The 12944-nt window shown below is 39.1% G+C and overlaps 1 protein-coding gene across 4 annotated transcripts in view; it reads right to left on the bottom strand.

Moving 5' to 3' along the window:
* LOC126416729 (flap endonuclease 1) overlaps positions 1-12944 on the bottom strand; it is an 89579-nt gene that overhangs the window by 68082 nt on the left and 8553 nt on the right. For all 4 annotated transcript variants that reach the window (XM_050084551.1, XM_050084550.1, XM_050084552.1 and 1 more), the window contains exons 3-4: positions 1407-1573; positions 1206-1315 (exon numbers count right to left, since the gene is read on the bottom strand). In XM_050084551.1, coding sequence (XP_049940508.1) covers positions 1206-1315; positions 1407-1573 — 277 coding nt within the window. The remainder of the gene's footprint in view (positions 1-1205; positions 1316-1406; positions 1574-12944) is intronic.

Below are 12944 nucleotides of genomic sequence, written 5' to 3'. Positions count from 1 at the left end.
AGAATTTCATGTAAATCCATTGCTCCTTCATGTCATCCATTTCACAATTTGCAGAAGCACTTAAATACATCGCGACACGCACCACAACAACTCACAGCTGCAAGCAGCAAAGATAACACAACTTTTTGCTGCAGTAGCTAAGACATGTACCTCAAGATATCTAGTGGCGGAAGGTCTTACTGCTACTGGTTTGACCAGTACAATGGAAAATCTCAGATATTTTGGGTAGCATCTCGTATCGACATTAAAATCTGAGTAAACATTTTCAATATAATATGTGTGTTATCAACCTATTCCTTTTTGAGAAGTGACAAAGATGGTCTGCGGTTAAGGAAATTCATAAAAATCCACAATACTGCAGTGTGTAGGTAAAAAGCACCAGTTTACTGCTATCTGTCACGTTGTCACTTACGCGCAACATATAAGCAGCCTTGAACACTATTCCTAATACATATATTTTATATTTTAAAAACTTACCTCACGCGAAAGTTTACAATATCATAATTATTATTATTATCATCACCGTTTCTCATTCTACATTTTCCACTGTGACCTGAGTTTCTCAGCTCTATGTTTACAATTTTAACATAATGTAATTTATGCAAGTACCAGTTTTACCATGTTCTCCTTTTCAATGTTGTCAAGTATTTTTAGACATTTGTTTTATAACATGTTTAAAACATTGTAGGTGATTTTCCTTCTGAAGAAGATACCTTCCATGGTATTGAAACCTGGTCAACGTTTTTACATTAAACTTATGCAACCAGTTGGCTGCATACTTTACATATATTGAAGGAGAAGAAGAAGAAGAAGATGATGATGATGATGATGAGGAGGATGAGGATGATTGTGAAATATTGTGGTATTCAAACCTTTAGGTTCATAGTAGCTTTATCTTTAACCGCACACTTTTCAATAATAATGTGAATTTGACATCATCAAATGAATGGAAGATCAAAGTTGGCAAGAGCTAATAACACACTTTGCCACTGACTACTGTTATTTAAGATACATAGTTTTTTTGTCTGTGACTGGGATCATCCTAAAAACTCTCCTTTCCCCATCCCTATCTACTATCAACTTGAAAGTCACCATTTTCTCAATGTGCTTGAGTAATGCAGACTAAGAGTTGACAGAACTCAGCAGTACAAGTATCTACCAACAAAATCATTATGTGTATAAACAAATAAACTGATCAAAAGTACCACAATGTAAGGAATCCCCATCAGTTTCAAAAGCTGCTGGCATTCTTCTGTGTGTGTTTTTGTCACTTTCACTAATCTTCTGTTAAATTTGTCTATTTGTTCAACATCGCCTGTTGATAAAGAAAGCAAGAACATTTTAACAGCATATAAATACAACATTAGCATAAAAGAAACATTTGACAAGGCTGTGTGGCATATTACCTGCTTCTTCAGCTTTTTCCAATTCCTTTTGTGCTTGTTCTCTTCTTTCAGCACGTTTATCAAGCTCTCCTGATTTCAGATTCGGTGGCTTACCATCAAATACATATACAGGCTTTATGCCATTTTCAATAAGACGAATTGTACGATAAAATGTTCCCATAAGATGGCTAGAAAAAATTAACTGTCTTTAAAACTAATGAAGACAAATTTCACAAATGACAGGAAAACAACAAAAAGACAGATGACATACGAGTTTCACATAACTCACTTCTTTATCAATGCTGCAGAAACTGTCACGGTTCTAGATGAAGAATCTTAAGGTTTCTATTGTGTGTTTGTGCTTTTCCAGAATTACAAAGTAAGAAATAGAAAGAGAATGAGGAATATGATAAGGAGTGAAGGAAATAGTTACAGAAATTGTATCTTTCACAATTTATTATGTACTCACTCTGTCCAACCCCCCCCCCCCCCCCCACACACACACAACTGAATGACTTTACCACATACATTTCTACCCAGATTTTCATGCTTCATTTATTCTACTGTTCACAGTTACCTACAATAAAACAATTACAGAACAGTGTGACAGATTTATCATAAAACCTCAAATCAGAAACATTGATCAGCTACTCACCAGGAAACAAGGGAAAATACGAAACTTTACATAACGTACATATATTTTCTCTAAAACGGTTTATTTCTTGTCTTTGTGTCAATGGAAAAATTAATGATGTGCAGTCAGAAGTAGTACATCTTATGACATCAATGTATAAATCAAATAGGCAGCAGGTGTCACTGGCATTAAAATGGAACTGAAAATGTAAAAAGATTTTACAATATTGGGCACAAACAATGCCTGCAGTTTCACTTGTAACTGTATTTTATCACAGGCATCTGCAATCAGAATAGGCTCTTTACATTCTTGAAGCTGTAAAGTTGCAGGATGCAGGCTACTTAAAATTTAGACTTAATAATGTCTTCCTGAAAAGAAACAACTTATTTGCGGCACCAAGCACATAAAATCCAAAAAATTTTATTTGTAAATAAAAATTACACAATGTAGTAAACACTGCAAAGAACCATGCCAGACAGGAAACAACTGTCATGGTGCACCACAGAAAATGCAAGCAATTGTCTTTAGCACTGGCACATAGATAATGGGATGAAATGCTGAATCCAAAGACATAGGAGTAGATATCATACTTCTCTCTTTACACCACATTCTGTATACAATATTATTTTGACATGATCAGCATTGGATCCTAAATTTTGGTCACGTTAAATTCAACATTTCTATTTATTAAATGAACTATTAATGTGAAATAATGGTGATTATATGGTATCTGCAATACATTCCTGCAATGGCAAAACACTCCTAATTCATATCATCAATTCCCATTGTTGCACTCAAGTGTGCATAACCAAATAATTATTAAACAACCAAAATTTGAATATTAAAATGCTTAAAAGTCTTCCAACAAAAAAAGAAGCACGACATGCAAGTTAGCAGTCTTATCATGCTGACTGCTTCTTGAGGTCTACTGTTCGAAATTGGATTTTAAATTTTCAAGGGTTCCGGAGTCTCTTGAAGACGAACCTCATCCCAGTCGACAGCTGTGACCCCATAAAGCATTGGCACTGTCAGGTAAATGACTGAAGATGACTCATCTAAGATTTTGCGATCCTAAATATTGGATCAACTGTGGTGCAGATCATCATTTAAGATCATTTAGATGTGCCCATTGATTGCTACATTTCCTGACAGAAGCCCAAAAAACACAGCAATGGATTGGTACTGTTTTATTCTTGAAAAATTTGACAAAGAGCGCTCCAAAGACACTTACAATATCAGCACGGGTGACAAAACATGGGTTTATAATTACGATCCTGAAACAAAGAGACAGTCTTCAGTATGGTGCTCCCCAGGTGAAGCACCACCACCAAAAGTTTGGAGGAGTAGGAGCTCTGGAAGAAGATGGCAGCCACTTTTTTCAACAAGCTGGGTGGCATCACCTATGTGACCTGGGACACATACTGCACAATCAATACTGAGTGGCATGTTACTGAATGTCTGCCAAAGCAGAGGAGCAGGCAACTTCTTCTGCATCAAGACAATACTTCAGCACACACAGCTGCCACACAACGGACTCCTTGGAGGAGGAAAACGTGCGAGTGTTATGTACCCAATCTACGGACATGACATGGCTCTGTGTGACTTCTTTCTGTTCCCAAAGACGAAGGAAAAAATTTAAGGGCAGTATTTTTCATTCAATGAAGTGGCTATCACAGCATTCAATAGTGCTCTAAGTGACTTATCTCTAGAAGCTTGGACTGGAGCATTTTGAAGTGGCTCCAATGGATACAACAATGTGTAGGTGCACATGGAGAGTAGTTCGAAAAGGTGTAAGAATTATACTTTAAATAAAAAAAATATTCTGCTGAAAACTTCTGGCATAACCCTAGTATGCCTGCTCAGGGGTTGGTTGTGATTATTTGCTGTAGGGGCAAACACAGAATAATTCCTGTTAATGCTGGGGATCTGGGGATAGTAAGTCTGACTGCCAATGTGCCATGGCTTTCAAAGTAATAAGTGGTTCCCTTATGTTATTATGAATACAATGGAAAAATTGTTTTTTTCTTTCTTTTTTTACAAAAAAATCTTTGTGTGTATGGAAAGATGCTGACTGTTTCAGAGCTGCGGTCCAGAATAAGATAAATTTTGTGAAAACAAATTGATTTACATGTACTTTAATTACTTTCCTACACCTCATGAATCTAATACTTTCTATGTGAGACTGCAAATGGTGCACTCAAGAGCAAGTATTTTTCATTAACAAACATAATTTGTATAAATTAGCCCTTCAAGCCAAAGAGTATGAGAAACCCATCATCACTTTAACTTCTAAAGTGGGACTAACAAATAACTCACATCATTTATAGCTTCCTTCCATGTGCTCCATTAGCCCTTTAACTGCTCTGGACGTGTTAACACGGGCACCTTTGTACCTGTCCTTGTGTGCTCTGAACATGTTAACACACGCCACCAGTCCTACTACCTGGTACTCTGAATGTGTCTACACGTAGATACGTTCAGAGTATCAGGTAGAAGGACTGGTGGCGCGCGTAAACATGTCCAGAGCACACAGGGACAGGTACGAAGATGCACGTTAACACGTCCAGAGCAGTTAAAGGGTAAACAAAAGTATCAATACATAAAACAGTACCCAATGTGGTGCTAACAACAAAATTCCATACTACATGGTCTAACCTCATGCTGATCAGTCCTCTGAACAAATCGAAGGTGCACATCACTACCAATTGTAACACAACACTACTGAAAATCCTAACAAACTAAAGATATGTGATGATGTAAATATGACTCCCAATTATCAAATCATGAATACGCCCGTCTAAAAATTTTTCACCATTATGTGCAATCCCTGCGTAATAACATCGATAAAATTAATGAACTGCTAGCAGGTGAACTTAAAGATGTCTCAGTGTTATGCATTTTTGAGGACTGGCTTAACCCAGAATTAATCCAGAATACGAAAATTCATTTCGGCTTCTTACTACTGCAGGAGAAACAGCAAGCAGGGTGGGGATGGCAGTTTGCACAAAGGAGTATGTAGATTTTATTGCCCTACCTGACTTTCACCATCTGGAAACTTTGAACTTTCTTAAACATAATTGAGTCATTGCTAAATAAAGTAAATAAAATGGATTGTGACTGTTAATCTGTGGTGACTTCAATAATGATTCACTCACAAATAATAGAAATAGAGAGATCCTTTGAACCTTGCAACATCTTATAATTTAAAGGCTGAAGTAAAAGCTGCTACCCAAGTAACAGAAACTTGCCAAACAGCTCTAGATCAATTTCTAGTCAAGAAGAGTTTACACAATACTTCACTACAAATTTTCAATGCAGACTTAAGTGACCATATTGCTCAAATATTAAGCATAAAAGTAAAAGTCAGTATTATTAACAACATGTCTTCAAGAATGTCTTGTAGAAGTTATAATCAGGATAATGTAAACAACTTCAACAACTTATTACAGAAAGAAAAATGGTCGGAACTGTACAAAATGAACAATATAAATGAAAAATTTAACACCTTCATTGATACATTAACCCATTTCTTTCAAATTCCATCCGCACTGAAAACTGTAACCATACGCAGGAACTCTAGAACAAATAGCTGGATCACAAGAGGAATAAGGGTTTTATGCCAGAAGAAAAGGCCACTTCATGAAATATGCAACTCAAAAAATTCCTCACCTGAAGTACACACATACTATAAAAAATACTCAAAAATATTAAGAAAAGTAATAAAAACAGCTAAAATAATGATCACTGATGAATACATTTATAATTCAGCTTATAAACCAAAGGCTATGTGGAGTATTATAAAAAAAGAATCTGGAGGATACAGACAATCTTGCAAAAATATAACACTATCACACAAAAATAAAAAAGTAACAAACCCCTTAGAAGTAGCCAACACATTTAACAAATTTTTCACAGATGTTGTTGATAATATGTTACAATCAAACTGACATTAGAGAACCCAGGAAATGAATATAAAATAAGTGCATGTAGTGGATCAATGTACATCAGTACTGTTTCACAAGATGGAGTAACTAAAGTAATAAAGGGAATAAAAAATTCCAACTCTGCAGGCATTGATGGTGTACCTGCAACAATATTAAAGAAGAGTACATCAAACCTAATTGAAATACTCACATTCTTATGTGACTGCTCACTTCAGGCGGGCACTTCCCCTGATGTGTTGAAAACATCAAAAGTTATTCCAGCATATAGAGAAGGTGAGAAAGATAATGTAAATAACTACAGTCCCAACACAATTTCCTCCTGCATCTCAAAAGTATTAGAAAAAGTTATTTATGACAAACTTAAGAAATTTACTAATAAAAACAACATCCTATGTAATGAACAACATGTACTCAGAAATTACATGTCAATGACAACTGCTATTTATGAGTCCATCAATTCCATCCTAAACCGGATGGGAAAATAAAACAAAATTAAAAAAAAGGAATCAATAGGAGTATTTATTGACCTGTCAAAAGCTTTTGACATGGTGGATCATAAAACTCTGCTATCAAAGCTTGAAAGATATGGTATTCGAGGTCTGTCCAACAACTGGACCAATTTCTTCCTGACTAATCATAAGCAGTGTGCATCAAGCACACAAATATCAAACTAAAAACTGTATCAGAACACTTATCTGACAAATTAAATGTGATGTACCCCAAGGATCAGTTATGGGACAACTTCTGTTCCTGTGTACATAAATGATCTAAACTTAAATGTTGATATAAATAAAACTATCACATGATACATGACAACACAATTCTACTAAAAGGAGGCAGCAATGAACAAAATGTGCTGACACAGTAACCTGTAGCATAGCCAGAGGCCTAGGTTATGTTGGAATGTGACAACCTGGCTGCGAGCTGGTAAAGCCAACAAATCTCAACACGAAAATATGATAGCTATAATACACTGATATACAGTGTAGCCAGATAAATATCCATCACTACAATAACCTATCTGTATGAGGGGGGGATCAAATATAAATGGGATTTTATTTTTTATTTAAATTCATTTATTGAAAAACTCAAGGCAATTATAATTTATTTTTCCACATAGTCTCCTGTTTTGGAAACACCTTTGTCCTAGCGTATAGGTAGCTTTTTGATGCCCTCATATACAACTTTAAACATAGCTGTGTGCAACAACCATGAAAATATTTTTTATAGTAAAGACAGCCCACTGGTTGCAATGGATTTTATAGTCAAATTGACCATGGTTTCGACTCCTAAACTAAGGAAGTCTTCATCAGAATTTATATTACATATGTAAGAAGTTGAGCATAGCAGCTCTCATCATACAATTTTAACGCCAATGTGGCCTTTTTGATATTAAAATTGTATGACGAGAGCTGTTATACTCAACTTCTTACATATGTAATATAAATTCTGATGAAGACTTCCTTAGTTTAGGAGTCGAAACCATGGTCAATGCAACTATAAAATCCATTGCAACTAGTGGGCTGTCTTTACTATAAAAAAAGCCCTCCTCATCATAAAAAGAACTGGGTCATGTCACCAGCCAATTGCACATGAAGTCTTCCACACACTCGTCATCTTCAAATCGTCGCCCTCTAAGAGCTTCTTTAAGCGGTCCGAATAAATGGAAATCGCAGGGTGATAAGTCCAGGCTGTAAGGAAGATGATCAGGTGTAGTCCAGTGCATTTCCTGTAACTTGGAGACAGTTAGAGCTGCAGTATGGGGTTGCGCATTGTCGTGGAGGAGGATGACCTGTCGAATCGATTGGTATTGTTTTTTGCGACAATATGCAACTCTCACCTTGTTCAACAGTTCGCAGTAAGCAGCACTGATTGTACGTTACTCGTGCAAAAAAAATCAATCAACAAAATGCCTCGCTGATGGGGGGGGGGGGGGGGGGGGGGGGGGGGGGGATACGGTTGAAAGAACCTTGCCACTTGACAGTCGAGTCTTGGCTTTCACTGGTGCTGCCTCCCCTTTCCTCCAACACTCCGAACTGGCTTGTTTGGATTCTGGAGTGTGGTGGTGAACCCATGATTCATCACAGGTGATGAACTGACTAAAAAATGCATCACCTTCTTCCGCAAACCTTAAGCCTCTGATAGACTTCCTAATGTCTCAACTTCAGATTTTCTGTCAAAAGTTTACGGACCCATCTGGAACACACTTTACGGAACTGTATCATTTGTGATCATTGCTTGACAGTTTCCATAACTGATTCCGACTTATTGTGCAACTTCTGATCATAATCAATAACGTCTTTAACCGCACAAATGGTTTTATCTGTAATGCTCGTCCGATGACGATGATCATGTTGCTGATTTTCCACACGTTGCTCTTCCTTGAACTTTTTATGCCAGGCAAACACACGCATTATTGATAATGTTTTATCACTGAACTGTGCAGTCAATCTTTGGCACTTTTCTGCCACTGTAACTCTTTCACAAGCAAGAAATTTGATAATTATGCGTTGCACAATGGAGGGGTGCACCTGCTGCTCATACTTCGTGGGTGTTACTGACGAAACAACAAGAAATATCTAATAGCATGCTCTCGTCTCTTCTAATGGTCCCGCCTAAGCATGAGGCCAGTCCTCTAACTGTTGATGTTCAGGAACAAAAACCCTGTTTATATTTGATCTCCCCTTGTATGTCTTATTTCGGATCTTGCCAAAACAAGATGTGAACAAATTCTAATCTAATAGAACAAAATATCACCTAACTTTACTTAGAGACCAAACAAATTAGGAACAAGCATTCTGATTCCCTACCAACAACAGACTCACAGTTTGTTCTATTTACTTCCCAGTGTTCACCATACAAATTATTACCAACATTGGCATGCAATGCAACCGCTGCTGACACTGTAAGAACACTTTCACCAAGCTACTTCATCTCTGCATAATTTCTGCGATCTACATCCACTTTAATCTGCTTAGTATAATCAAGCCTTGGTTTTCCTAAGCAATGTTTGTCCCATCTCTCATTATCAAACTATTCCTTATGCCATCAAGATCTGTCCTATCAGTAGATACCTTGTTTTAGGCCAGTTGTACCTCAAATTTTGTAACTTTGCAATGTGATTTAACAGCTCTTCAGTTGCTACCTAATCTACCAATCTAACCTTCGGTATTCTGTACCACCACATTTCAAAAGCTTTACTCCCCCCTTCCAGCCTGTAATGTTTACCATCCACATTTAATACCATGTACAGCTACACTCCACACAAATGCATTCAGAAAATTAATACATGTTAAAATAATTCTTTTTGAGTAATGCCCTTCTCCTCACTGCCAGGATGGATTTATGCCTTGACTTCAGCCAGCATCATTTTACTGCCCAAATGGCAACTACACATTACCCTCATTTTACCTTTGTTTATTTTCATCGTATGGCCATTTTTCAACATACTATTCATTCGGTTTAAATTGTCAGGCTGACTGTTTTATCCGCCGTCCGACTGTTTAAGTTTTGCATGTCCAGATCCAGACTGGCTGGCGTACAAAATATAAACACTCGTGCAGGGAATGAACAAGCTTTATTGCATGGCACAGAAAATGGAAACTTATTAAGAGTCAGCAGCTTGAGAGAAGATTTATGATCATATAGATTCTACTCTTGAGATATAAGAATAAACCTAAATTAGTGCATAACCAAGTAAGTCATGAACATACTTCTGAAAAACAATAGATAACAAATCTAAGAATAAGTATATTTCTAATAGAAATAAAACAGCACCTCTGGCAGCTAGCACGAAAAATGTTTTGACAGCTGTGATGTAAATAAACACACAAACATGTGTGCCCCACACTCCCAGCGCGCGCACACACACACACGTCCATACTAGCATGTACTTGTGACCACAAGACACTGCACAAGGTCCGTAATCTCATATGCTAAATCAGCCCCCTCAGAGGAACCAGACTACTGTCCACAAAGCATGGAGGGATATGAATGCATTGTACTGATTGTCTTGTGCATTCTGGAGGATTGTCTGCAGTGGGTGATGTGGCGCACTGGTGGTGATTTGTTTGCTTGTTTGTTTTGTTATAGAGTGCAAAAACAACTAGGGTCATACACACCCACATCAGAACTGTAGAACATGAAAGACAAAAAAGGAGTTAAAAATGACTACACATTAAGCACAATCGACGGAAGGACAGCTAGAAACAGGGATCTGGAGAAAGGTCCAAAAAAATACGCCATAGAGAAATGGAGGTCCTGAACTAAAGATTAGATGTCCTTCGCCATATTGCTACAAAGGATAAAAAGCAAAACATGGTCAACAGCCCGTGCGTCATTTGCTAAAATGGCCGATAACTAAGACAACAAACATAAAGGAAAATGTAAGTGGTTAAAAAAAAAGGGGCATTCCATCAGGAAATGACGGACCATAAAAGGTTGAGGCCAATGAACGCAAAGTGATGGGGGAGCACCAATTAACAAATGGAGATGGCTAAAGAGGTAGCCTCCAATACGCAACCGAGCTAAAATAATCTCCTCACAGTGTGAGGGCCAAGAAGTGGTCATCAAAGCCACTGGGAGAAGCTTCATTCCCCAGAGCTTGTTCCTATGAAGGGAGGACCAGTGGTGATGGCAAAGTGACACCATCTGCTGACAGACGGCAATACAGAAATCAATGGAGGGAATGGAAGAACTGCTGAGCTGAGGTACGAGGACTGCAGTCTTAGCAGCAGCATCAGTGCCCTCATCTCCATCAGACCAATGTGATGAGAAACCCACATAAACACCACAGTGCCTCCATCAAGAGTGAGCAAGTGACAGCTTTCCTGGACCTGTTGCACTAAGGAATGGACCGTGTACAGCACACAGAAGGTTTGAAATGCACCGAGAGAGTTGAAGCAGATGAGCAATTGAAAAGCCCATGTCACTAGATGTACTGCATGCCCTCATACAGGGTGAAGAGCTGTGCTGTAGATACTGAGCACTGTTCTGGAAGCCAATACCGAAAATCGTTGGAGCAATGACGAAGGCACACCCGACACCACAGTCAGTCCAAGAGCCGTCAGTGCACACAAACATACCAGCATAAAGTTCCGTGTGAAGGTTGTGAAAGAGATAGAGTGACGCTGGAGTAGTGTTCTTAGGAAGCAAATGAAGGCCAAAGTGAACATGGGCCACAGCATGAAGCCAAAGTGGTGAAGGGTTCACACACATTGGGAAACTGGCGGGTAGCATGAAGTTAAGCTGACGGAGCAAGGGTCGAAAGTGAACTCCAGGAGGTAACAGAGAAGAGGGACGCGCCCCATATCGGCAACCAAAGGAGTCATTGAAAGAGGAGGCATAGGATAGGTGGCCAGGCACGGCAGACGGACAGAGTGTGTATCTTCTGAGGTGAAAGTAAAGGGGTATGGCAGCTGTAATTTGGCAGCTTCTGCATACAGACTCTCAATCGGGTTAATGTAAAAGGTGCCAGTGGCCAAACAGATTGCAAGACAGTGGATAGCATTGAGACAGCAGAAGAGGGACAGAGATAGAGATGTAGATGTGCAGATGCATAAACAAAACACCCATAGTATAGTTTGGGTACAAACGGAGGAGGGTAGTCCGATCTGCTCCCCTGGAAGTATCGCTGAGGACGTGTAGGACATTGAGGGATCGTGTACAGTGGGCAGCCAGGTAAGACACGAGGGACAAACAAGGAAGTTTCCTATTGAGCATGAGCCACAGCAACTTCATAGTTCTAACAAATGGAAGAGCAACATGCCCAAGATGGAAAGACGGTGGAAGAAACCAGTTATGCCACAAGAAATACATACAAACAGTTTTGACAGTGGACAGGTGAAAGCCATTGTTGATGCTCCATGAGTAACAACAATCAAGACATTGCTGAAGACACCACTCGAGGAGACAAGTCCACTGAGAACTGCAATTGATCCCAAAATCATCAATGAAAAGAGAGCTGGAGATGCCCAGCAGGAGACAGGCTATTATAGGGTTAATGGTGATAGCAAAGAGGTCGACACTCAGGACGGAAGCCCGAGGTGCACCATTTTCCTGGACAAGGATGTCCAACGATGCAGAAACAACACGTACCTTGAAAATTCTGTCTTTTAAAAATTCATGAAGGAAATGTGCCATGCAGGCACGGAAGCGCCATGTGTAGACAGTATGGAGGTTGGTTGATTGGTTTAAAAGAGAGGGGAAAGGACTAAACTATGAGGTCATCAGTCCCTTGTTCCGAAGGAAACATTGCCCCAAGGGTAAGAATAAGACAAAACAGAATGAAAGGAAAAACCACAAACACGACTGAAGGACAACAAACACTTAAATGGCCAAAAGGGGACAAGAAAACCACAAAGACGCAAGAAACAAGTAGAAGAGGTTAAAACAGGAAAGTAGGTTACCATGACTGGCTGACCACGAGGATAAAAAGAAAAAGCCAGCCACTCTGCAACACATTAAAACCTCCACCCTGAAAGCACTAGGGTGGAGGACACACAGGGACAAAGGACATGTGCTAAAACTTAGGACAAATAATAAAACTCACTCTCATGAATAAAATGTAAAACTAAAACTGCTGTTGAGGCATTGTCGCCCTACACCGAAAGTAGGGTGCTGGGAAAGTTAAAAGTCTGCTGCAGAGGGGCTAAAAGTGGGTAGTCCAGTAAGAGATGGACAACCGTCATTCGTGAGTCACACTGACACCAAGGTGGGTGCTCGCGACGGAGAAGGTAACCACGCGTCAGCCACATATGGCCAATGCGGAGCTGACAGAGAACCACAGAGTCCCTGCGAGAGGCGCGCACCGAGGCCTTCCACACATTCGTAGTTTCCTTACTGGCATGCAGCTTGTTGTGCGTACTGTGGTTATGCCATTCCGTCTCCCAAAACTGCAAAACCTTGTGGTGTAATACTGAACGCAGGTCAGTTTCAGAGAAGCCGATCTCCATAAATGGTTTCTCCATAGCCTATTTGGCC

Source organism: Schistocerca serialis, chromosome 8 (genome assembly GCF_023864345.2).
Source record: "Schistocerca serialis cubense isolate TAMUIC-IGC-003099 chromosome 8, iqSchSeri2.2, whole genome shotgun sequence".
Lineage (NCBI taxonomy): Eukaryota > Metazoa > Arthropoda > Insecta > Orthoptera > Acrididae > Schistocerca > Schistocerca serialis.
This window is presented reverse-complemented; position numbering and strand designations above follow the sequence as displayed.